This window comes from Pteropus alecto, unplaced genomic scaffold, assembly GCF_000325575.1.
Source record: "Pteropus alecto unplaced genomic scaffold, ASM32557v1 scaffold14, whole genome shotgun sequence".
In the NCBI taxonomy this organism is placed as follows: Eukaryota; Metazoa; Chordata; class Mammalia; order Chiroptera; family Pteropodidae; genus Pteropus; species Pteropus alecto.
The window spans coordinates 6,610,670-6,635,049 of record NW_006436810.1 but is presented as its reverse complement, the minus strand read 5'-3'; the positions used below and the strand labels follow the sequence as shown (position 1 = coordinate 6,635,049).

The window sequence follows — 24,380 nt, the reverse complement described above, 5'->3', positions numbered from 1 at the left end:
GCCCCAGAGGAAGGGGTGATGGAAACTCATTGACCGGCCGGAAACCTCTGGACACATTCCACAGTCACCCCGGGGGAAGAGGAGGGCGTCAGAGATCCAGGCTCAGTCACTCAGAAGTCAAGCTGGCCGATTAGCTTCAAGATGGAGTCAGCTTTGTCCACACAGATAGTAAGACATTTAGCAAAGCATCGACACGTAATAAATGTTCCCTATTTTTTAAAATGTTTATTTTGAAATGACCGTAGCCAAGAAGTCGCAAAAATATTCAGAGAGGTCCCATGTACCTCCATCCAGCTTCGCCTCGTGCTGACATCTCACATAACGATAGCACGTGATCAAAATTAGGAGGCTGACGTTGGCACAATCCGATGAGCTAGACCACAGATCTTACCTGGATTTCTTCTTGTATGCACTCATTTTCTCCTCTTATTTTTGTTTAATGTTCAGAATAACTCTGCACAGTCCCCATTTTACAGATGAGAAAAGAGAGGCCCAGAGACAGTATCACTCAGCTAATAAGCAGAGGGCAACCTTGATAACTCTGCAAAGTCCCCATTTTACAGATGAGAAAAAGAGAGGCCCAGAGACAGTATCACTCAGCTAATAAGCAGAGGGGTCCAAGACTCCAGCCCACGATTTCTGACTCCCAACTCCCAAGCTCTTTGCACTAATCCACAACTTTACAGATGGGCGAGAGATTTCCCAGCGCCTCCTGAAGTTAGACTCCTGGGAGGGAGTCCCCGAAGGCCAGCGGGGAACTGCAGCGTTAGTCACGCAGATGGGGCCGATGTGCACACTGAAGGCAGCCATACCTGCTGGCTCAAAGAGGCTTCTTCCCCGCCACACACTCACAAACATGGTCTCAGCACAGACAGCTACCTATTCCGATTAGACTCTGCCGTGCAGGCATTGAGGCTCCCCCATCTTTTCTCCGTCAGAGTTCGTTTTGCATTAACTATTGTTCTTCTGCTGAAAAGTAGCACCCCGGAGCTTCCTGCACAGCTGGTTTCATTTCCAGGCACTGCTCTATTGGAATATTATATCTCTCTTCAAATGACGTGTGTGGTTTAATGTGGCGGTGCGGTGTTTCGTAATGGTGTTTATTTACCCTCTGCTGCTGGGCAGAATCTTTTTATTGTCATCGTCATTATGGCACAAAATAGCACATCCGTTCTCTAAACAATATCCATATTTTATCATTTTACTGAGGCGCTAGTATTAGAATTAAATGAAAGAAACCAACCCAAACTCAACCATTACCTTCCTAGACTCTTAAAAGTTATCCCCTGCCTGTTTGCATTTGCTAGTCGGCAGGACTGTGGCAGGTCCTGTAGGTTTGAGGGGTGAAAGGAAAGACTGGGATTTGGCCCTAAGATCTACACCCTAGGGCTCCTGAGAGGCGGCCGCTCCAAAGACCTCTAATTCTGGAAAACAAACTCATCATGCTGCCCGCTTCCTCCCATCCGAAGCAACCTGTACATGACTATTATCCCCGACTCAGTTTAATAGTTGCACACTAGAATTTAAACTATTTTCCTATAGAGACTCTTAATAACCTCAGTCAGGTTGTTGGCAAATTATTAAACCAAGAGAGGGACATTTCCTTTTAAAAATTGTATTCTATTTTTCTAAACTGTAAATGACAGCCGGTAATTGGGAAAAGCAAGAAAAAGCAATTCCCAAGTTCAAGGACCTTTTGTCAAATGACTTTGAAAACTGGACTTCTATGCAGCTTAGAGCTGTGATTTTTAAATACAACTTCTTATGAAACAAGATGTTCAAAAAGGGCTTTTGCAATTTGGTGTCCCCTTTTTTTTAAAGCACAGTCCCTGTAATAAAAGGCTATGCGAAGCATTTCGACATATGCTCTTGTTGTTAGCAGCTTTGAAAGAACGAGATGGATTCATTGCCAGCTGTGAAGGAGCCTTTTAAAATGCTCACTGACTCACCCAAAGTGCCGTGTCTAATTCAGCTCACAGGTGCACTGCCGAGAAGCGGGGCTCATTGCTTCTGGCTCATAAACCAGCCTGAAAGCAGCACAGCCTGTACTTGTGCGGTGCTCCAGGGGGGCTCTGCTGAAGCAGGGTATTAATCCGTTAGCATTCCTTTCCCGAGCCTCAGAAAACTGCTCACATAGGAGTGAGGACTCACGCAACTAAGTTGCCGTCAGGCCAAACCTCAGGGTTGGCTTTGGTGGGATGCTGGTTCCTTCGTCTACAACCCAGACTGGTGTCTGTGCTTCCAGGCTACAGACGAGCAGGTCTCCTGCTGGCCGTGGGGAACACAGCCATCCCAGCCTGGCCCAAGTTGGATAAGAGTCAAGGGCAAGAGAGAAGCAGGCAAGATTCAGGCCCGGGGCCTGGCAGGTCCAAACAGACTGGTGGGGACCCAGTGTTCTGCCATCAAAGGCCCGTCGCTAGGTTGCAATGGTGACACTGAAGCAGGGGTCCCCTGAGTTGGAGCAAGCGTCCATAGCCACCACCCTAGAGAGGCAGGACTCCCCTGGATTGCTGCGTCAGAGGCCTGCCTTCTCTGTCATCCTCCCGTAAAGCTGATGCAGCCTGAAAGTCTGGCTGTCAGCCTTGACAGAAGGAGGCCTCTGCTGATGGACATGAGGAGAAAAGTGTGTGTTTATGCAGAAAGGAACACGATGAGGCACTGACACTATCCCTCCCTGTGAGTAGATGGTCCCTCCTTTCTGAACAGCCCCGAGTAACACAAATTCCATCTTTGCTCTCTCTTTTCATAGGTGTAGGAATGAAGTTAACAGACGTTGGCATAGCAACATTAGCTAAAGGGTGAGTAGAAAAAAAAATCAAGTGCATTTTCTCCTTCAGCTCTGGGCTTCTCGGTACCTTCTGGGCAGACGCTGTTTGCCTGATGCGGGCAAAGCATATTTCTTGTCCTCGCTGAGGGTGACAAATGTTCTTGGGACGAATTCAATTCATTTCTCACTTACATAAAACATTGATGGATTTTGTCCTCCTAGGGGAACACATTTATTTCCTAACTTCGAAACAAACACGAACTCTGCAAAGGCATTTCAAGATTAATTACTAACAGAAGTGCCACGGAGGGAAAAATGCCAGCGTTCTTGGGATTCCTTTGAACTCTGCAAGTTCCATTTTTCTGCATTTCATATCTTCAAGTATATATGTACGTGAGCGTGTATATGTGTGTGTGTGTGTGTTTTGCAATTAAGTGCAGTAAATTCAGTTTGCATATCTTTAGTGTATTTTTCCCCATTTTTCCCCAAAAAGTCCTTGAGGCAGCTCCCAGACTTCCATGGTGATGATGATAGGGGCAAATGGCACTGGAAGGAAGAGCTGTGATTAGTGACCTGGGTTGTGCCGGATGGTTTTGTTTTCCCGACTTAGTGCGGGCCGTGGCTCGTTCCTGGGTCCTCGACAGCCTGTCTCCCTTTCCCGGGCTGTCTCTTGAACGAACTGCGCGTTCTCACTGCCTCGCTTGCCCGTCACTGAGGAGAAAGCAAGTTCTTTCTGGTGCTTGGTGAAAATCGAGTGCTGGGTCGGACTCACCGTTGCCTTTGCCCACTGCTGCTGCCCCCATGCGCTGAGACCGTTTGTACCCCTAGAAACAGAGGGGTAGATGCCTGTCAGAAGCAATGGCTTCTGCTTTAAAACGTGGGCGTTGTTTTTGCTCAGGTATGGTGGGACCTACAGATCAGGAGACAACTGCCATCGAAGACATAGTTACTCAGAGTTCGCAGGAGGAGGGGGCCTGCCATGCCCTGGGGCGGGGGGGACACAGAGAAGCACCAGCCTTTGTCAGGAAGCAGAAGGGGCGAGGAAAAAACATGGGCAAGAGCCCTCGTGCGGTTTCTGCGGGAAAAAATGGGCGAGGCAGGGGAAGCCAGCCGAAAATCATCTAGTTTGAACGTTTCCATTGGCTCTGGGGCCTGGTGGCTGTCCGCAGTTGTCCGTACCTGTCATGGGGTGAGAAGGGCAGGGGGACGGTGGGCCTGAAAGCGAGACCTCAGATGTGGAGGTGGTGGGAGTGGGCTCTGGATTGGTCGTTTGCATGTGAAAGGTGTCATTTCCTCTCTCTAGGAATTAGCCAGCCCTGAGAGGGGCAGTCTCTTTAGGGCCAGCTAGGCCTCAGATGTCAAAGCATCAGAACACAGATGATTAATACGGCTTATTCTCCCATGCTGGTAACCACTTATCTGTGCGAGCTTTCTGGTGTTTCAGATCAGCAATGCTTTAACAATAGTCTAATTTTCAGGGTTAATGAAGGATGCAGGAAAGAGGAATTTGGGGAGCAGGGGTAGAGTGGAAAGGGGACCACTCTTTCTTTTAACCTCCAGATCAAAGTTCTCACTGATTACACAAACTGACTGATTTGGTTTTAAAATTAAGATGCAGTTTGGATATTTTCCTTCTCAAAAACTGCTCGATAAAATTTGTGTTGGAACTGTCTTTGTGCTCCATACCCAAAGCTGACCAGAGTTTGGTCATGGCCTTGGGCTTGAGAAGAAAGCACATCAGGAGGAAGTATAATGGAGTGGGGAAGATAGGGGTTTTACAGAGAGGCTTGGGTTCAAATCTTGGTCCTGCCACTTACTTCTGATTCTCCTGGTGGCAGCCTTGCTTCTTGATGTCATAGGACTTCGTCTGGCCCGTGCGATGGAAAGGGTGACTGGACACCCGGGTTTGTCCAGGACAGCATCATTGCATGCCTGCTGTCCCAGCATCACACCTAGTCAGTCATTTGTCCTGGACAAGTTCCCTCATTTAGAAAATAAATTAAATGGCTCCCCTATTTATGAAGGGATCTCTCCGGACCCCAGAAGAATCTCCCCAGTAAAGCTTTCCATCGTAGACCCCGCGTTCTCCACGGGACATTGCAAATCCAGGCATCGTCCAGACCTGGTTCGAATGCTGGGTTCTTGTCTTACCAGCTCTGCGAGCACATGACTTGAAGCTCTCGAAGCCACTGGTTACAGAGTGGGGACACAGGGTGCAGTCTTGAGGATTCCCTGATTAATCTATCTCTAGTCCCTGAAGCTCAGTATGGACTTGATAAATATTGGTTTCCTCCCCTCCCTGTGCCTCAGCCTGACACCAGAGTAGGCACATTTCATGCCATGATTTTCCACAACTTTCCACCAAAACAAAGCAGAAACCTGCCCATGAAGTTTCAAAACCTAAGAGAAACTCAGGAGTATAATTATTTAAGACATCTTTTAAAAGCATCGTGACAGCTTCCAGGAACCCAGATCACATTTTTCCTCTAATTTAAAAAGAAATCCAATCCCTTGGTTTCGTTCTCAGCTTTAATGCAACTCCTCGGGCCTGGGACAGCTGCCCAAGACCCATTAGAAGAATTGATGGCTGGAGCCCTGTCAGAGTGTCTATAAAGTGTTACTTACTGTCTCTCCACCAACACTCACACACGAGGAGGGGTTAAGGACCAGAAGGTGGGTGAGAAGGGCATTCTCCAGCAGCTGAGAGCTTCGGAGGGGATATTAGATCATCTCGTTCATTGTCTATTTATTTATTTATTTTTTCGATAAACCTTTCTTTAAACTTTTGAAGTCACATTTTCCCCCCAAAATAAATATTCCTTAGAAACCCGGTTTAAATAACCAATAAAAGGGGGACCTCTGATCAGAGTGCAAGGGGTGGTTGGGAGATCTCTTTGGAGCCCATGGGAACCCCTCTGCTCTCAAGTGAGAACCGACAACCACGTCCAACCTTCTTACTTCCCAGGCAAGGAGCAGGAGGTGCAGGACAGGAGGTGGCCCGCCTACAGGTCGGGCGCTGCATGAAGGAAGCTCTTTGAAGAAAAGGGGCAGATGCTCCACGTTCGGAGGAGGGATTCGATCGAAGAAACTCTTTAGTGGAAGCCACAGCTGCAAAATGGAGCTCAGGCAATGGAGAGAGACTTGTAAAGGGTTCCAATTCATTTTATTTTATTTTATTTTTACGCCTACAGCACTTGGTCTTCCTAGGTGGTCTCCTTTCCAAGTACTAACCAGGTCCGACCCTGCTTAGCTTCTGAGATCAGATGAGATCCGGCACGTTCAGGGTGGCGTGGCCGTGGACTAAAAAGGTTCCAATTCAAAGGCACCTTGCAGACAGGCAGAGAAGCGTCCAGGTGGGAAGCAGTGGCGAGTGGGGGAAGAGAAGGTTGGGAGTGTTGCAGGCAGCGTCTGGAGAGCAGGAGGGAAGACTGGTGTCAGCATCGATTAAGCGTTTCCTCGTTATCTTTAGCAAGCACCTGCACGTGTTTAGCGCATCCAAACTGGAAGGGTGGGTTGCATGAGTTCCAGGAGCTCAGGGGCTAGGTGTGGCCGTAAGAAGCAGTGCTCCAGGTAGGCAGCATCACGTACGGTCTTTTATCCACTTTAAAAGATCTCGAGGCATGGACAGGAGAAGCAGTGAAGAGGCAAACGTGACTTACTTTAATAATAATTAATAATGAACCTTGGGTCATTTAAAGAAAATATTCCCTATGTCTCAATTTGGGCCATATATTTGGCTGCTGACACCTCAATAAATACCACCTGCCATGTTCTGCCATTTAGTGAAGTCAAGAGCGTATGGCACTGTTTTTGAGGGTAAATAGTTAGAATCTCATAAAAGAAAATAGGGAACGGTCATGACTTATTCATTTTAAGCAACTTTGTAATGTGATCCTTAAAACAGAAGTATGCCATATTTCTTTTTGGAGCCAGTGATAGGAATATGTCTAGAAACACATCACCGGTACCTCAACACCCATAATCTTTCGGCAATGTTGAGAACAAAAATGTCAAGTGGCCAAGTGTGGCAAATAGGACTGTTTCAACATCTAATAATCCGTTTTCTAGGCGGATCCAAGATACTAACTGGACTGCTGATCGTATTTCTCAGTCATTTAGAGTTTTCTGAAGGGGCGAAGGAAAAAGGCCTAATTCTGTAACTGGATATTTGGAAATTTAACCTAAATAACCCAACCAAAACCAGTATAAACCGGCGCCTACCAGGAAGCAGACCTTCACATGTCACAGTGGGTCCTGCAAACACCTCCCCCACCAGCAAGCAGCTATCTGGGGAAACGGCGAGATTGTGACTTAGCCACCAGAGGGCACCAGAGCCAATACTTTTGCCTTTATAGTCTCCCCCTCCAAAAGCTCATTTCATGTTCCTGGCCTAAGGAACCCGCGAAAGGTACCTCTACCCCCAAATATCTCCTTTTCCATGCTGCTGCCGTTTGTCAGCCACCCTGAAAGGCAGCCCACACCCTGTTTAATCTGATCAAGCCATGAAGTACGGAGCTAGCTGGCCAGTGGCTGATTTGTTTTATCAGCTTTTACCACCAGTAGCATCTGGAGGCCGCTAGGGAGCATTCGCCATGTTCACAGTTTTGGCAAAGCTGACGCTACTAGCAGTGCTCTCAGTGTGTGTTCACAGTCTCCCGGGTCCAAGAGCCACGCAGGACACATCCCCTTCACAGAGTGGGAATAGCATGATAGTCCCTTGGCCTCTGCCCGAGTCTTTCAAAGGACAGTGCTGTCAAAATGACTGGAGTTAGAGGTCCTTCCCCACTCCCCAACACTACTCACTAGTTATCTCACTGCCCAGTCCATCCCCAGGACCAGTGGGACTCACAGCCAGGCTCCTAGACATTTGTCATCCAGCTTCAGAGACGAGTCTAAACAGAGCATCAGGAAAGCTTGGTGAACTCGAGATCGCCCCCTGCAGGACAGCCTGGTAGACAGTAGGAGGGGGCCAGAGACAGGGAAGTGATGGCCAAGAGAGTCAGGGGTCACAGAGAGTCTGAGAGGATGAGACTGGGTAGAGACCAGAACTGTCCAGAAAAAAAGTTATCGGTGCCTTTAGGAAGGTCTAAGCGAAATGCAGCGGTGGAGAGCCAGGTCACAGGGATTGGAAGGGGAATGGGCCACTAGGGTGTCATGGATGTCAGTAGAAGACAAGAAAAAGCCTAGAAAAAGGAACGGGTGTGTGTGTCTGTCTAGAAGAGCTGTTGGAAGCCAGGAGGGAAGGAGCCTAGAGACAGGTAAAGGATGAGGGACTAACTGTGGAGTGAGTGAGTCCAGAGGAGCAGAAGCCCCTCCCTGAGGATTTCAGGGCTCATCATAAAAGGAAGACCCGCCTCCCCTCCCCCTCCACACACACACACACAGCGCTGTCCAATGTTGAACTCATTGCACATGTGGCTCTGCCCCTCCCCCCACCCCACCATCAGACCACAGGCCCTCCTGAATGGCGAGATCGCAGTGGGGATGCTGACACTCTTCTCTCGCCTCAGTGGCCTGCTCTGTGCCCGTAAAGGGACAGGCCCTCTGCAGCTAAGCTGAGGGTGGGCGTTTGGGAATCCCAGCTCTGGGGCTCAGGACACTAGATAGATGAATCTCAGACTGCCTGTTCTATGTGTGCCTTATCTCCAGTATCAAACCCCACTCACCCTGGCTCGCTCTGTTCCCAACTTCGGTTTCTGTTTCGGATATTAGGGAGAGGACTGCATGCTTCCTGCGTGTCCGTGGGGGTGGGACTCGGGCCTCCTGAATGAACCGTATTGGCCGATCGGCTCTCCCTCCCCTCCTCAGGGGTCCCTCTCCACTCTCTCTCCTGCAGGGCTCACATCACAGAGGCCTCCTGGTTTGGGGGTGCCTTCAGAGGCAACGAGAGCAGGAACCTTGCAAATGGCAGAGCTTCTAGAATGCCCTTGCCAGCCGAACCAGAGAGCCAGACTGTGCGTGTGCTTTGCCCTTCTCTCTAGAGTTACAGCGTTCTGCTTTTTTTTTCCAGCCTGGGCAGATGTCAGGGAAGAAAATGCCAGGGCTTGTTTCCATGGAGGCAGCCTGCGGCTGTTGCTCACACCGAGGCCTGAGGGTGGGCCCGGCGATAAGGGCAGAGAGTGGGCAGGTGAGACAGAGGGGGCTGGAGGCGGAGGGAAGGAGCCAAGGGAAGTAGAGCCATTGGAGCCGCCGTGTGACCGTGAGCTGGCTTACGCTCGGGTTTGCCGACGAGTGAGAGACTGACAGGCAGGGCAGGAAGTCAGGACCACAACCAGGAGGCTACCACGACAGGCCAGGTGAAGGCCAGTGGTGGCTGGACAGGGTTCCTGAGGCATTTGTGGGGGTAGGTGCTAAGGTCACCTGTCTAAAGGGAGGAAGGTCGGACTGTAGACAACTTAGAATACAGCCTCTCCAGAAAACACAGATGTGGTTATGTTACAACATCCCCACCTCAGACAGCTCGGTTGACTTTAACGGAAGCGTTTTTCACAGTGACTACATGAAAATAAGCTTTCTGTCGTCAAATAATTTGGGGAAACCCTGGGTTGAATGACAGTAGTCAGTTTCTTTGGTGTGAGACCTCATAGGGTCTTCAGAGAGCTGATGTGCATTTTGAAAGCCCAGGCAGGCAGAGAGAGAACGCACATAGCATCCATCACAGTACCTGCACTACAGATTTTTTTTTTCAAAGCATCTTGTGGGACTCTTGCTCTTTGGAACATATTTTGGGAAACGCCGATGCACAGGGAAAATCACACATTGCTTACAAAGCCCTCCGCAAACGTACTCTGGCCTCGCCTCTTCTCAGAACGCCTGCTCTTGCTCAGAAAGTCTCCCGAACCTTGTCCCGTGCTGTTCTCTCTGCCAGAAAAACCCAGAGCCATCCTTCCTCTGTAAAACATTCTTAGAAGCCGCCAGACACTGGGACAAATCACATCCCCCGGGTTCCCGTAGTTTTTTATCCCCACGTGATGTAATTACTTGCGTGTCTGTCTTCCCTACAAGATGGCCAGCTTCCGGAAAAGGGTCACCTGCCTTATGCGTCTTATTCAACCCCCTGTAATGCCTGCCATATAGCTGGTACCCAGTGAATGAATAAATGAATGGACAGGCATGAAGAAATGGAGGGAATTAATGGGAGGGCAGTAATTACTAGATGGTTTCTGAGTGGGAAGGTCCCCAGTGCCTCTCCTTCAACACATAGGTGACAATCTGTCCTGCCTATTCATAAGTCCATCCCTGGCTTTATCTTTATTTTACACACATGTGCATGCGCGTGCACGCACGCGCGCACACACACACACACACACACACACACATGCACAACCAAACTAGGGATTTATTTCAATTCCTCACTCCCATCCTCAACCTGAATTTCATGTTCTGTAGCCATTTCCTATAAATTAAAATTTTCTTCAGAAGGAATATCAAACTGAAGGTTCTGTTATAAATACTTTCTGGCTTGCTTCTAGAAGGGTTCCCAACGTGTGGGGATTCTCTCTAGGTTTTTTTCTTGTCGCACCTAGTTTTCTATAAACGAAGCCTTTATTAAGCCAGACAAGAATTTGATTTCTTCAACAGCCAGAGCTGGAAGGTTCTGCAGCTTTGCTCCACCCCCTCCCCAAGCGTGTTTAGAGATGATAAATCGCACAGGGAAGCTGCGATAAGCTGAGAGAGAAGCTGCCCATGATGTCAACCGGCGACTTTTGAATGAGTCTGAAAGGCTGTGCCATCCATGGTTACCATGCGGACAGAGAGAAAAGGTTTTTAAGCAAGACGTCAGCCTCGTGTGGTTTTACCAGGTAGCAAGCACAGCAGACACAGAGATGTTTCCAGTTGGGTTCCAGACCACCACAATACAGCGAATTGCAATCTTTTTGCTGGTGGAGGGTCTTGCCTGCAGTTTGTTTTTAAAACGCAGTATCTGTGAAGTGCAGTAAAGTGAGCTGCGCCTGTACTGGGTAAATCTGTGTCGAGTGAGGGCAGGATTGTGGAAAAAGGTAATTTCCTAGCTCCTCCCAAAGTGGAATGTTCCAGTGTGATTTTACAATGTTGCATGACACAAATTTCAAGAACAAGAACTATACCTGTATTCCAGTTTCAATATTAAGATGTTTCCAAATCGAATAGGGATGACTCAAGGTCATTCGCTCTCTGCTGCCCCGAGTGGGACTTCTGGACCAGCGGCATCAGCGTCCCCTCAGAGCTCATTAGAAATGCGGGATCTCAGAGCCCACCCCATGCCTGCCGAATCCAAGCCGGCACCTAAACACCCCTCTCATCCAATGGGAAAGCTATTTACGAAAACACTCCATTGGGTGATGCTCTGTGGAATAGATTTATTATTCCACTTCTGGAGAGAGAGAGAACGGGTAGATTAACACAGTGATGGGCTAGAAAATTATACTAATTTGAGGTTAAGGATAAAATGATTCAGTTAGTAAAATTCTGCAGAGCTAGAGTTTCCAAAAATGGAAATGTGTGGAAAAGTTCTTAAATAGAAGGTTCTTTATCCCAACATATTAGATTCGGAGGGCTGCTATAACAAATTCCCACAAGCTACTTGGCTCAAAACAATAGAAATTCATTCTTTCACCGTTCTGGAGGTCAGAAGTCAAAAATCAAGGTGTCAGCCAGGTGTTAGCATGGTCTGTTCCTTCCGCGAGCTGTGAGGGAGAATGTGTTCCACGCCCGCCTCCCAGCTTCCAGATATTCCCGCCAGTCCTTGGCATTGCTTGGCGTATAGGTGTAGAGTCTTCTCTGCCTCCGTCATCATGGGGTACTCTCCCTGTGACAGAATACAGGTCTCCCTATGTCTTTTCTTGTATTCTTACATAGACACCAGTAATACTGGATAAAGGGCCCATCCTACTTCAGTATGACCTCATCTTAAATACAGCCACAATGACACTATTTTCAAATAGGCCACATTCCGAGGTCCTGGGAAAGACACGATCTTTGGAAGGGACACTATTCAACCCAGTACGTCCATCCAACCAGTACAAAATGGCGAGTGTCTGGAGCAGGAATCATGTTGGAGAGATGTCATGATACTTTAGATTTGTGTTCCTATCCCATCCTGAGGGTGACAGATGGCACATGTGGCATGCAAGGTGGGCCACGATCAGGAGAACCTGTACTTCCCACTGCTGAGTACTATATGAGAGTTTGGTGTCATTTCAAAGGACTCCTGTCCTTCAAAACACTCTGGGTTAATTGACCTAGAAGCACAAAGGACGTTTTCCTGTTTCCTTCCTAGACAATGACAGGGCCTGTCAGTTGGAAGGAACAGAGGTCAACGCAGAAGACAGGGACCAAACTGAGAAAGGAGAAAGGCTTTTAATTCTGCAGATGCTGGGTAGCAAAAAAAAATAAAATCTATACCTGAGAGGAAGGACGTCCAATATCGCATGAGATGCCAAGTCGAGCGTCCAAAATTAGACTGAGAGAGAGAGAAGTTCAGAAATGGGATCTGGAGACCCCCAGCCAAGGCAGGGGAGCTCCGAGCGTGGGGCTGGCATCCATTCCTTTGTTTCCTTGGCCTTTGTTGAAAAGCCTCCTTTGAACAGGTGTTTGGGGCATAAAGCATCGTCCTAGGAGAGACCACAGTGAGGAGGAGATGGGGCTCTCCTAAACGGGTGGGTGGAGGTTGGGGAGAGGGCCAGGAGGCCTCCGCGGCAATGCCCCCAAACTGGGCGGAAGGGCGGGGGCAGAGAAAGGTCACCTGAGATGCCAAAGCTGCCTGCCCTGTAGGGCCTCGCGGTGCCCACGCCCGGCCTCGTACAGGGACATCCGGCCCTGTCCCTGCCGCCTCGCTCCATCTGGCTTTCTGTAAGGATTCTAAAGAAAGAGGGACGTGGAGGAAAAGAAGGCGCCAGATTTCTGGGCAGAGGTCTAGGCTCCCAAGGGCTACTCAAGAGGGCTGCCCAGAGTCCTGCTCTTTCATCCACACTCAGCCTTATCCACAGCAGAGGGCAGGAACCATTATATAAAGACTCACTTGTTACTCCGAGTTACACACTCAGCCTCCAGGCGGTGCTCAAGACGCGGCTGATGAATTTTCCGGGAGGGCCTGGTGTGAATTAGTGATTTTTTTCTCTGCAGAGACGAGACGTTGTCTGAATGTTTAAAAGCCTCACTTGAGACAGATGACCGTGATGCTTTCCTTAAACAGGGAGGCCGCCCCCTGCCCGTGATCTTCCTGCTTTGTCTGAGAAGCTCAGGAAGTGGGGGGAGAAAGTGAGGCCCCCCCCTCCAGCAGAAGCGTGGCCCTGGGCTCTCCATCATGACCGACACACGCAGGCCCCGGTGGCCTCGCATCCTGCCGGGAGTGCTCGGGCACCGCGGAGATGTGGTCAGGCTGACATTTCAGCCTTTCTCGTGGGCTCCTGCAGGAGACGATAGAGATGTAAAGGTGACATGGTTGGCAACAGAATTTTTTCTACCCCGCTAGAATCAGCTCCTGTCTTGGGCTGACTTTTTTTCAACGAGGGAGCTTGGCTTTTTAACACAGAGTCATTTTTTACAAGAAAATGGATTGTGGACTCCTGGGGTAGAGCAGTTCCCTCATGGGGAGAGGCTAGCGGGCTGGATTTATAACACATACGTCAGGATGGAGCTGCTCGCTGAAATGTTGGCTCTAGAGATGAAAGAAGCCTTAACAGCTTAAAACCCAGCTTGGATTTCACTGAGGAAAGCACACAGTCCAGACCATTTATTCCAGGTTCATTGACCTTTATGGTTCCTACCAGCAAATAAATGAAGGAGGCCGATTTCTTGAATCATATTAGCTCCAGATTCAGCATGATGCCACCAGCATCGCAGGCTGCCTTTTGCCAATCTGTGTTTGGTCCTACTCATCAGACGTGGCCAGAACTCTCACACCCGGTGGGGCCGGTTCCATGGGTGTGCAACCTGTGCCATCGCACAGGGCCCCGCACTCGGAAGCGCTTCATTTAATGCATGTTCTGCTCTTGTTGTCTTGAAAGTCTTAATAATTTTCGAACAAGGAGCCCATGTTTCCATACTGCACTGGGCCTTGCAAATGGTATCGATGGTCTTGTATGCCAGGCACATCCCTGCTCCTTCAATGTCAGCTGCCACATCCCTTCCACAGGAAGCGCTCATCAGGTGCACCAATAATAATATTGATACCGATAATAATAATGTGGCCAGCATTAATCGAATGTCATACACCATGTGTCATGCCCTGGGATCAAGGTGGTTTGTATGGATTTTCTCATTTCATCTTCTCAACTGCCCTTTGACCAGCTTTCTTGATGGATCTCACTCATCTGCAGGTGGGTGGGAAGACTTGGGGATCTGGGGACTTGTCCATTCAAGGAGGACACTACACAACCATGATTGGGATGTGAAAACACAGTCATTTATAGTTTGAGTATTAAACGTCCCAACCGAAGGCAACAGCCCCTGAGACCACCCTTTGCCATTACTTAATTCCACAGGCTTTGTTTATCCTAGCAATAGTGTGTCAGTCAGTTCACCATTCTTGCCTAAAATAGGAATAAATATATTTTCCATGCACCATTAGTTTCCCCTTTCAGATTTTTCTTTTAAAACTGGCGAAGTGTCCTGTTTTCAAAAATTATGTTTCCTTCTACCCAAACTCACAGGTACAAAGGATTTAAAGGCAATTGTTCCATGACCTTCATCGATCAGTTTAAAGCACTACACCAGTGTAACAAATATTGTAAAATGCTGGGGCTGACATCACTTCAAAACAACAACCAGAAACAGAAGAAGCCAAGTGTCGGGAAAAAAAAAATTCAGCCAAACTCCACAACAGGGAAGAACACGGTGTCTGGGACCCCAACAGTAAAGAAAACCTAGCATAGGAACCAACAGCCACCACCTAGCAGCACACGGACATCTGACAACACCCAGGAGAGAGAACACAGCCTGCAGAGAGGGCTGTGACAATCCTCGTTCCCAGCTGCCTGTGCTCCCAGCCACTTCGAAGGCTGTCACCTGTTGTCTTCGCTGAAATGATTTCGGAGCACGGTTTGTGACCAGACTTACGGAGAGACTGAATCAATTGTCAGTCTCGAAGACAGTCCATCTTTGTATATACCTGTGGCGTTTTTACTGACCTCGACTTACATGTCGACTTGTGTATTTGCACGGGGCTGTGTCACCCAGGACTTGGTGCTGAGCAGGGTCTGTCCACAGCCCAAATCCTCTCCACTCCCATTCCTAACTTCAGGATTTCTAGACACTTCCAGCTGTTACATAAACAGAAAATAGGAATTCTTTTTTTTAGGTCAAGTTGTCACACTAGTGTCAAATATGCTCTTGTGGCTGGAGTTGCCTTTTGAAACACGAGGCCACTTCCTATCATTGTTCACACATCCAGTGATAATGTTCTGTTTAATTAAATTCATATTTAAACAAAATGTGTCAGATGCCTATATTAGTACAGACACTTATTCTTTATATGTTGTGCCCTATTTCTCCTTCCGCTAGAATTAGTAATTTCGTAATTCCCTAATAAGTTTGCTGGAGCACAAAGTATTTGCATCGGTGTTTTTTCCGTTCTTAGATCCCATCTTTGTTTCGATCATTATCTACTTGGCTCTATAAGCCCAGGGCTGGCCCAGGCTGGATGACCAGGGGAGATGCACACAAATCCAGGCAGCAGAGCACCAGCCCCTAGGGATCCCAGCCCCGCCCACCTGCTCCACGTGGGTTTCCACCCCTGCTGGTGCAGGTGCTGCCCAGCTGGAGAGCAGCAGTTGACATGGGCAAGAGGATACGATATGAAGCCAGCTTGGGGACAGCTTTATGCACCCCAAACTGTGAGAGTTTTGTGCTGTTGTCTAATGGACTCTATTTTTCAGAGCAGTTTTAGGTTTACAGAAAAATGAGCGGAAAGTAGGGAGTGTTCCTACATGCCTCTCACCCCCACTCTATTATTTACCCCTATTGTTGCCACTTTGGATTAGTGTGATCCATCTGTTATAATTGGTGAGCCAATATTGATACATTCTGATGAATTTAAGTCCATGGTCTGCATTAGAGGGCTCTCCGTGCTGCACGCTGTCTGGATTTTGACACACGGACCATGACGTGTATCAGTCATCACAGACGCGTCTGACTGACAGCCCCCTCTGTGCTCCCCTGATTCGCCCTTCTTTCTTGCCCTCCCAACCCCGGGTACCCACTGACTTTTCTACTGTCTCTACAGTGTTGCTTTTCCCAGAATGTCGTATAGTCGAAACCCCAGAGTATGTAGCTTTCTCAGAGAGCTGTTTTCTTTTCCTTTTTTCTTTTTCTTTTTTTTTCTAAGACGATTCCAGGTACTCCCTGATGGTATCTGGAAGAATTGCTAGGCTTCCTCTGAACAGCATGATTGATGCTTCTCCAATTGAATTGCCTGGGATCTTGTGGCCATGAGGCTCTGATTCGGGGGATGCGGGGTAGGGCTGAGATGCTGCGTTTCTAGCACACCCCCGGGAGGTCTGTCTGCTGGCCAGGGACCACGTTTCAGGGGGTGTCCGGACCATGGTTAGGCGCGTCCTGAATTGTCGAGGGGGGTGACCAGAACTAGAGCGCAAATAACCGCCAGACACCCAGCTCCTTCTCAATTCGGATCTGTGACCCCCACCCCACTCCGGAGACCGCACGGACGTGCAGGGTGGTTGGTCCCCGTTCAGCCTGTCCTCGGGGTGTGGGCAGCAGTAGAGGACTCCCGCCGTCTGCTCTAAAACACGCTTTTTCGTAGGCACAGGGTTTTGATAAAAGAGAGAACATAGATGGGATTTTTGTTTTGAAAAGAGATTTGAAGGAGAAAACACTTCAGCTAGTCACATCTCATCTTTTCAGAAAACCTGCCATCTCCAGCCTTTCTTCTGAAGTGATTTCCCCTGGCTACCAATTACAAAATGCTCATTTTTCTGCGAAGCAGCTGCAGCCTGCTTTCCCTGTGGAGATCCTACAGATGTATTTAGCAGTGGAGTTGCAGAAGGTTCCACAGTGGCAAAAAGGTGCAGGATACATTTTGATTAGATGTGTGCGTGTGTGGCTGGATGTATGTGTGTGTGTGTGTGTGTGTGTGTGTGTGTGTGTCTGGATGTGTGTGTGGCTGTGTGTGTGTGTGGGTGTGTGTCTGGATGTGTGTGTGGCTGTGTGTGTGGTTGGATGTGTGTATGGCTGTATGTGTGTGTGGCTGTATGTGTGTGTGGCTGGATGTGTGTGTGGCTCTGTGTGTGTGCGTGGCTGGATGTGTGCATGTGTGTGTGTGTGTGTGTGTGTGTGTGTGTGTGCGCGCGTGTGTGACCAGAGCTCTCTCAACAGACCAGGGTACTTTCTTTAGTAACAATTTTAATTATAAAAATAATATCAGCACAAGTAATTATAATTTTTTTTTTAATTATCGAAAGGTACAAAGTGAAAAGTCAGTCATCTCATAACCGTCTTCCCCTCTGGCCGGCTTTGAAGTTTGTCATGGAGAGACAGTTGAAGGGAAAGGATTTTCTACTCCAGATTTTGCGTTTTGTGTCAGCCCACAGGGCGCCTCTCTTGGATGGAGCTGTCCCTTCCTGCATTCATGGAGGCTTAGGTTTTTTTCAGGGTGTCCTTATTGTCTGTTGTAACCTGATTTCATCTGTTTAAAAACATTTTGGAAGACCCGAACAGAAGGAATGCCCTCAGTGGGATTTGTCCCAGCCATGGCTCCCAGGGGTGGCCTTTGTGGGGCTATGTGGCCATCTGTCCAGCTACCCAAACCCTGACCTTCTGTTCCGAGATGAATTGCTATTGTCCTTGCACAGTCGAATAACAATTAGTGAGCAGCGTGCTCTCCCCACCAGAGGCGGAGTCCTGAGGTCTCTGTGCCACGTTCATTGCCGTTATTTGAGCTCAGTTTGCAACATGTTCAGTTTCTATTGCTTTTCCCATCGGTCCCCATAAGCATGCCATGTCAGGAGTTTACAAACACGATGAACGCTCGACCTGGGCACCGAGCTGGGACGGCTTGGTGGGTCCCGTGGGGGACATGTAAGTGTCTCCATTTCCTGAAGAGCTCAACAGTAGTGCTCTGTGACGGGCAGATGACAAAAATAAACGGCCGCCTCCTTAAAATGGGCCTGTGTTTTCAATAGGAGGTTCATCACTAATGAGAATGGCTGGGATAGGACGACTTCTTGCCAACGGGCCTTACATTCGGGAGGCCTGGTCCTCTGGATGCGTGGATGGCTAGCTTGTGTTAATATTTCATGTTATCTTATTGTGCTGGTGCCTGCCTGGCCATGCTTCTGATAAGCCTCACGATAGCAAAGGGTCTCAATAGATTCTTATTAAAAAGAATGTCAAAAGAAGTAACGATTATTTCTAATTACAAAGTGCTCTCTTTTCTAAATATACATACAGTTTTGTGAGTGTGTTGGGCGAGTGTCCAGCTCCCTGCAGTTGGGAGGAGCTTGCCACCGCCTGGTTCTGGCTTGCGTCCCTTTTGTGCATTCTGTTCCTCCGGACCACGTGTTCGAAAGTGAACAGCCTTGCATTTCTCCCTCCATTTAGACCTGCAGATGCCACTTGGGTTTAAATCAAAGAGACACAAGAACCTCTTCTGCCTCTCAGCACAGGGTATATTTTACAACTCTTTGTTCTAGCAGCTCGGAAACCCTCTGAGGGTTTGTTCTAAAACTGTTTTGTAAGAGGTTGAAAGGCATCTGTACGGTCAAGTGAGCACAGACTTCAGCTCTATGATGCGACAGACAAGTATTTACAAGTACTGATTGTGCGTCCCGATAGATCAAGAATTTTATAATTCTATTTTTCATAAGAGCTCTAAATGGTCCCAGAAAGAAATCATCACAGGGGCTTTTTTCAAAAAGTCATATTCTTAATTAGACGTAATTAAGAAAAGCCAGGCTGTCCGCTTCTGTTTTAGGGACCAGAAGTATCGGAGGCAACTCGAATGGGATGTCTCCCCTCCGTCTCCCACTCCTTCCTGTCACACCCTCTCTCTACCTACATCTATGAGGCGCAGTAAGGTAGTGGCTCTTCCTAGCGACACTTACCTTGGCGTCTGTATTAGTTTCCTGGGGCTCCCTTCTCCCCACGCCAGCCCTCCCATGGCGTAACCCCCTGTCCTAACTGAGGAAACTGTCGCCTGACTGACCACTGATTTCAGATCCTAACACCACCTCGTAGTTCTCATTCCATCCCTCCTAGATGGCCCTGCGCTCACACCAGCTTCTGACACCATGGGGTTGACTGACGTATTGTGGTTAGTGTCTACCTCCCCCATTAGAATGTGAGCTCTGTGAGGATAGAGACCTTTTCCTCTTTTGTTTACTAACGTATTCCTAACACGCAACGTGCCTGGAACACAGTAGATACTTAATAAGTATTTGAGGACTGGGTCCCTGTGTCCCTATCCCAACACCCAAATGCAGACCGTGATTTGGAGCGTGGCTGTTTTCTACTTTCTCTGTGTATCAAGTATACTTCCACGTAGTTCATTCTTTTTGTTCATTCCTGCAAAGTTGAGAACCAGGATGAGAGCGCGCCCACTGCTTTCCCCGCTGTGGCAAAGGGAAGCCCCGCGCTGACACCCGGCCACCTTCCCTGACGGAAGTCGCCCTCCCGCTCTCGTCCTTCGTGCTGCTCGTGCAGCTCTGGCTGTCTTTCCATGGAAACACACTAGGTGCAGTTCGTGTCCCCACTTCCGGTCCTCTCATCCGTTCCAACAGCCTCTTCCAGGCTTCGCATGGCCCCGACCCTTTGGTGCTGGCTCTTTAAGTAACCGGCAAACCCTGGCCTTACTCCCGTCTCCTCGTTCACCCATCGATGCCAGAATTCCTCGGAGGCCCAGGGCAGAGAAGGGCAGGCTCGACCCGGGCAGGGCCACCTCCCGGCATAGTTCCAGGGGCCGCTGTTCACACAGGAGAGATCAGAACGGTGCCTCCTTGAGCTGTGCAGCAGGCCGGCTGTGAACTTTAGAATCGTGACACCCAAGGACATCTACACACTGATGACTCTCAAATGAATATCACTCTGAGCTCCAGACCTGCCTCCCCAAAGCCTACTTGGCACCTCCATCTGAATTGCCACCTGGAGTCTCAACGCTGGTCTGTTCCCCACGACCCCCAACTTTCCTCCAGACCTGCTGCTCCCACAGCCCCCTCATCTCAGAGAATGGCGACTTCACCCCTCCACCTGGTCAGGTCCCAAACCTGGCCATTATTCTTGTCTCCTCTCTTTCTCTCAGGCACCACATCCCATCCATCATCAAACCCTGTTCTTCCCTCTTTAAATATAACCAGAATCACCTCTCTCCCTCCCTCCCTGGCCATAGCTTTCTGCAGTGGCCTCCCGACCGCTCTCCTTCACTGCGTCCTTGCCCCCACTTCAGGCTGTCTGCAACAGAGCAGCCAGCCCGACCGCTCTCCTTCACTGCGTCCTTGCCCCCACCTCAGGCTGTCTGCAACAGAGCAGCCAGCGTGATCCTCTTCAACCGAAAGCCACGAAATGCTGCTTGTCTTCTTAGAAGGCGTCGACACTCCCGAGCTCCCCATCTCCTTCAGGGTAAAGGCCAGATTCACCGCAAAGGCCAATGAGACCCTAACTGTCTCCCACATCTTTCTCTCGCCTCATCTCAGGCCTCGTTCGCTCAGGTCCCACAGCACTGGCCTCGTCATTCTGGGACCACTCATGTCCCAAGACCTTTGCATTTTCCGTTCCCTCTGTCTGAGAGGTTCCTCTCCAGATATCGGCCACCGTTTTCATGTCTTTGCTCGAAAGTTCCCCTCTCAGGGATTTCTTCCTTGGCCATCTTTGTTAAAGCTGCGAGCTCCCTCCCTCGTCCCCTTTACCCCTCTTCTGCGCTTTATTTCTACAGCCTTTATCACCATGTGCTATAATATATATTTTACTCTTTTTAAAATTATCTGTCTCCTCCACACCAGAATATACGTTCCCTGAGGGCAGGGTCGTTTTTCTGTTTATTCACCGCCGTATCCCAATTCCTAGGAGATATCTGGCACTTACGAGACCTTGCGATAAACATTTGTTCGCCAAACGACTATCTCTGACCCATCCATGTCACTATTCTCCTCTGATGAGGAGAAGGACGTCCTTACTTATGTCGATTTGAGATGGCTAAAACCTCTAGCTTCCCTCGGTGCCGTGGGAGGAGATTATTGGACTTGAAAATGCGTCTCAAGCAGGAAGGCAGCATGGTGAGCAGTGAGGCATCTAGTCTCCAGATCGGACTGGGGCTCGTCTGGGCTCTACCACCAGCTGGGTGAGCTTGGGGAGAGACTTCATCTCTCTGAACCCCACCTTCCTCATCTATAAATAAGTATCATGATGCCTATTTTTGTAGAGTCATGAAAATTAAATTATGTATAAAAAAATAACTGACCTAGAGTGGCTTTTAATAAATATGAATTATGATGCTAACTACTAAGCTTATATATTACATATGTAATATATCATATATATTTTAGCTTGGAGAAGTTATTTATTTATAAATCTCTATATCTCATTCAAAACAGAGGAATGATTTTCATAAATCATTTCACTATTCACTGGGTAAAGATAGTACAATAAAATGCCACCTAAACATGACCTACAACTGTAAATGAACTATGCTTTCTCCTATTGTTAATACTAAGAGGAAAATGAATAGAAATCATGTCATACGATGAATTTACATAACATATTTTTTCAGGATTCAGTTTTCGAAAGTCATTTCACACTGTTTTGTGGGTCCCATACTATACAGCCCCTCTATTAAGCCCAGCCCAGTCCCCCAAGTCTCTTAAGGGGGCTAGGTAATCAAAGTTTTGATAATCTCGCTGCACAGCTCTTGAAAACTCTCCCTTGTAAGCATCAAAGAGCCCCTCGCTGCATGAAAACAGCCCAGAAATGACTGCAGAGCCGCCTGCCTTGTCTCCGTGCTGTTTTTAGATAAGCGTAGCTTTGATCAATCGCCCTTCCAGCTTCCACCTCCTCTTTCATCTGCTAGCTTTCTGAAAGAGGTGAATTTTGAGCAGGACATAAAAGGCGATGGATCAGCAGTGAGAAGACAGGAAGGACGTCTCCACAGGGACGATCTCAAGAGTCGAGGTTCAGAAGCAGGGTGAAGAAGGCCATCCTTGGGGGCAAACACAAGCACCTTCACCTAGAAGCACAAGGAGGCATTTCATTGAATAAGGGAAAAGGAGGAGCCGGCTGGGGTGTGACGGAGGCAGGCTCTTTGCTAGTTGGTCAGGGATCTGGGCTTGTTTTTGTGGCTTCATAAGATGCTGGAGGTTTCACAGGGGACAAAGCCTGAGCAGCCGGGACCTGGGGCATGTAGCGCTTGCCCAGGAAGGAGGCAGGATGGAGGAGCAGAAAGCAGGGCACCTTAGCGCGTGACACCCACCTGTGGGCCAGCAAGCAGGAGAGGGCACCGGCAAACCGGAAAGACCCCGAGTCTGAGAAAGGCCCAGAGGCCAGTCATGGGAAACTGGGGTGACCCAGAGAAGGGGAGAAGAAACCAGAGCGAGGCAGAAACCATACTGGGTTGTCCATTTCAGCATCTGGAAATGTCCCTCTCTGGGCAGCTTCCCCCCGGGCTCTGCAGGGCACGTGACCCTGCACACAGGTCACGTTGGCCCCGAAGGACAGCGGGAACGGTAGGACTGGCTGAGGTGGGGAAACTCGGCAGCCTGTCAGGTAGGTAGATGCATTTCCACAGTGGGAGCCGCCGTTTGCAGGTGGCCCAGCTTATTTCTCAGAAGCGGCAGCGGCAGGGCAGGGGCGGGCCGCGGAAAAGCTTGCACTTGCTAATTGGTTCACTAGGTGCTGCTGCGGCCCCCCAGGAGGTCTCCTAAATGTCAGCATCTGTGTCTGTGGTTACACATCTTACCAACAGTGCCTCGCGACATGGTCTTGCAGGTCGATACAGTCTTTCCTATTGTTTCCACATTCGCGTTGCAGGAAACCAAGAAAGCAAACGAACCCCTCACCGCACCGGCCTGCGGGTTTAAATTAGATGTGGTCCTGAGCCCACGAATCACCTTCCCCTGTCCCCCTCCCAGTGACAGGCTTGAGATAAGGAAGAAGAACCAGCCCACCGCAGAGAACGTAAGGAGAGGGACCCAACTGCCCTGTTTGCCTGCCTCGTGCTGTCACCATTTTATTCCCTAGACTTCCGGTTCCCCGCACAGCCACTTCATGCAGCAGGCGGGGTCCTGACAGCCCCAGTCAGGCAAAATCTTTTCCCCATCAAGCCGTGCGGTTACCATCCTGCGGTAATTTTTCCTTAGAAAAATTTTCCTAGTTGGTTTGAATTTTGAGGTTCCATGTCTGGGGATCCTGGGCGTTATCTTTGATTCTTAGGCCAGCGTTTCTTAAAGAAGAATCAATTTTAAAAGGCAAATAAGGCATTTTTTTTTTCTGAATTACTGGAAGAATCCCCCCAGTTTTTATCTTTCGTTGGGTATTTTTTCAGAAACTTCTCTCAGCTCTTGCCTTATCTTTCTGATCTCTACCCAAAGTCACCTTCTCTGGGAACCTCCTTAACCCATTCATACCTAATCACCTTGGGGGAGATTATCAGGGAGCTTTGGAGAATATTGGTGTTAGGTCCCACCCCAGGGCTTCTTACTGAATCCGTCTGGGGTGGAGCCTGGCAGTGGGACTTTTGGACTGACTTTTAATTACTTCGGGTGGCAGGATTCAATGCAACGCTACAGGGGACTGGTCCATGCAGAGCCCTTGCTCATCTTCAAGTTTCTAATGTGCTTCTCCCATTACCACCAAGCATATCCGTGACACCAGCTGGATGTCCTACAGTGTAACTCAATTCTGATACCATCCCCCTGGAGGCAGCGTCAGATCCCACAGGCTAGGGGCTCAGTCCCTAAACACCGCCTCCAAGCCTCGCTTCAGACACCAGCCTCCAGGATGAATATCAAAGCAAGGAAAGAAAGATTCCCCAGACCACCTCGGCTGGCCTCCCCATTTCACTGCCCTCGAGCTGAGCCCTGGTGCCAGGCCTTGGTGCCTTGGCTGTGTTTGTTTCTTTGAGACAGGGAGACCTCACGGGGTGTGTTGCCTCGTTACTCAACATTGAATTTTCCAGGCTTCTCATGAGATGCTTCACCAAAGAATGTGAGTCTGTTCTATTTTTAACCCTTTATCTTTATTGTACAACGGCCCGAGAGAATTGCTACAGTCTGTATAAACACATGTATAGATTTACAGTATCTACAGATATACACACAATGAACGGTCCTAAATGCATAGCATGAGAGGGGGCAAATCAAAAGTCACTCTGCTTTCTCTCAAAGTTGTGAGTTGTCACTTCCTTTCTTTTGTATAGAGCCGGGTGCTGGCCCCCGCTACCAGACACTCCTCATACTTGGCCCATGTCGGGGTCACTGTGGGTAGAGGGCTTTCCACCATTGTTGGGGGCCTGGGCTTTGTTGTTCATAACTGAACTGCAGCTCCGGGGTCCAACTCCCATATCTGAGGAGGCTGTTACTGTCACAGGCCATAGAAAGGGAGGGGTATTTCCATATGCGGCACTGGCACAGGGGCTCAGCCAGTGTCAGGCATGGACAGATGTCTGCACATCCCCTCCTAGACATTCTAGGGA

The 24,380-nt window shown here is 48.9% G+C and overlaps 1 protein-coding gene and 1 pseudogene across 1 annotated transcript in view; one reads left to right on the top strand and one right to left on the bottom strand.

Moving 5' to 3' along the window:
• The window catches only part of ALPK2 (alpha kinase 2), a 97,259-nt gene extending 82,135 nt beyond the window's left edge, over positions 1-15,124 (top strand). Inside the window, exons 11-12 of the mRNA XM_006913749.3 lie at positions 2,750-2,798; positions 14,401-15,124. Coding sequence (XP_006913811.1) covers positions 2,750-2,798; positions 14,401-14,617 — 266 coding nt within the window. The 3' untranslated portion in view covers positions 14,618-15,124. The remainder of the gene's footprint in view (positions 1-2,749; positions 2,799-14,400) is intronic.
• LOC112481284 lies at positions 5,950-6,068 on the bottom strand (annotated as a pseudogene).
• Positions 15,125-24,380: the final 9,256 nt, after the last annotated feature.